We start from the raw sequence: 1,034 nt of genomic DNA, 5'->3' as shown, positions 1-1,034 counted from the left end.
GTTTCTCCGTGGACGATGGATGCTGACAGCTGTCTGCTCCTCCGTCTCTCGGGAAGCGGATACACCGTTAGTGGGCAGAGCTGTCCTGGGGTCACTACAATTCATTCATAAATCAAGGGCTGCGGGGTTGTCTAATCAAGCAGCAGCGGGGCGGCCGGGACTGCGGGGTGCTGGCTACTACAGCTCCCGACATGCACCGCGCACTGCCCGCCCCAAGCGTAGCGGGGACTACAGCTCCCGGCATGCGTCGCGCACCGCCCGTCCCAGGCGGGGCGGGAACTGCAGGGCGGCATGCTGGGAGTCGTAGTCCGGACTAAGCCGCGCCTCACGGGCCGCAGGGAGGCCGAGCTTGTGCGGCGCACTCCTCACCTGCTCCGGTCGCTCCGGGGAGGCGTTTAACAGCTCATTCAGCTCCGCGAACATCGTGCGGCCTGGGCCGAGCGCGGACCGCGTCCGCCTGGGGCCAAAACCCGCGCTCCCGGGTGGGTACTCGGAGGCGCATGGAACGCTCGGAAGAGCACGGCGCTGGGTGTTGTGCGCATGCGCCCCCCGCTGGGTGGTGCGGGCAGGCGTGCTAAAGCCAGCAGGTCGGGCGGGCGGGAAAAGCTGTAGTGCCAGGACCACCCCCTGCCTGAGCTGAGTGCATTGCTCGCGCCTGCCCCTGGGGGCGGGGGGCAATCAGTCCCTTCACAGTCCTTGTAACTACCCCACAAGGGGCAATAATGCTCAACTCCCCCCTCTTGAATTGCTCTTCCTGTTTGCATCCAGATGCAAGGGGAGCTGCAAACCCGGTCCTACATCCTCTTCTTCCCCCTCCGCCTTGTCCATGAGCACTGGGCTGCACTGATGCCCCTGGCCCTGGTAGAGGGTCTTGCCCCTATGCTCAGGGTCAGACCACTGCTGCATTTGGGGTCAGGGAGGAGCTGACCCCATGACATGACCCGTCAGGGTTTGCCGTCCTCATTAGCAGCACCACAGCCTCTTCCTGGGGTCTCACGAGTGCATTTCAACCACCGACTTCCTCTCCTCCCAGC

The 1,034-nt window shown here is 64.5% G+C and overlaps 1 protein-coding gene across 1 annotated transcript in view; it reads right to left on the bottom strand.

The window, feature by feature from the left end:
• ELP6 (elongator acetyltransferase complex subunit 6) overlaps nucleotides 1–544 on the bottom strand; it is a 49,410-nt gene extending 48,866 nt beyond the window's left edge. Inside the window, exon 1 of the mRNA XM_019508003.1 lies at nucleotides 370–544. Within this exon, the coding sequence (XP_019363548.1) occupies nucleotides 370–423 (54 nt within the window). The 5' untranslated portion in view covers nucleotides 424–544. The remainder of the gene's footprint in view (nucleotides 1–369) is intronic.
• Nucleotides 545–1,034: the final 490 nt, after the last annotated feature.

This window comes from Gavialis gangeticus, unplaced genomic scaffold, assembly GCF_001723915.1.
Source record: "Gavialis gangeticus isolate Ggan-Ray unplaced genomic scaffold, GavGan_comp1, whole genome shotgun sequence".
Lineage (NCBI taxonomy): Eukaryota > Metazoa > Chordata > Crocodylia > Gavialidae > Gavialis > Gavialis gangeticus.
Note: the sequence above shows the minus strand (reverse complement) of the source record. Positions and strands in the feature narration are given on the sequence as shown.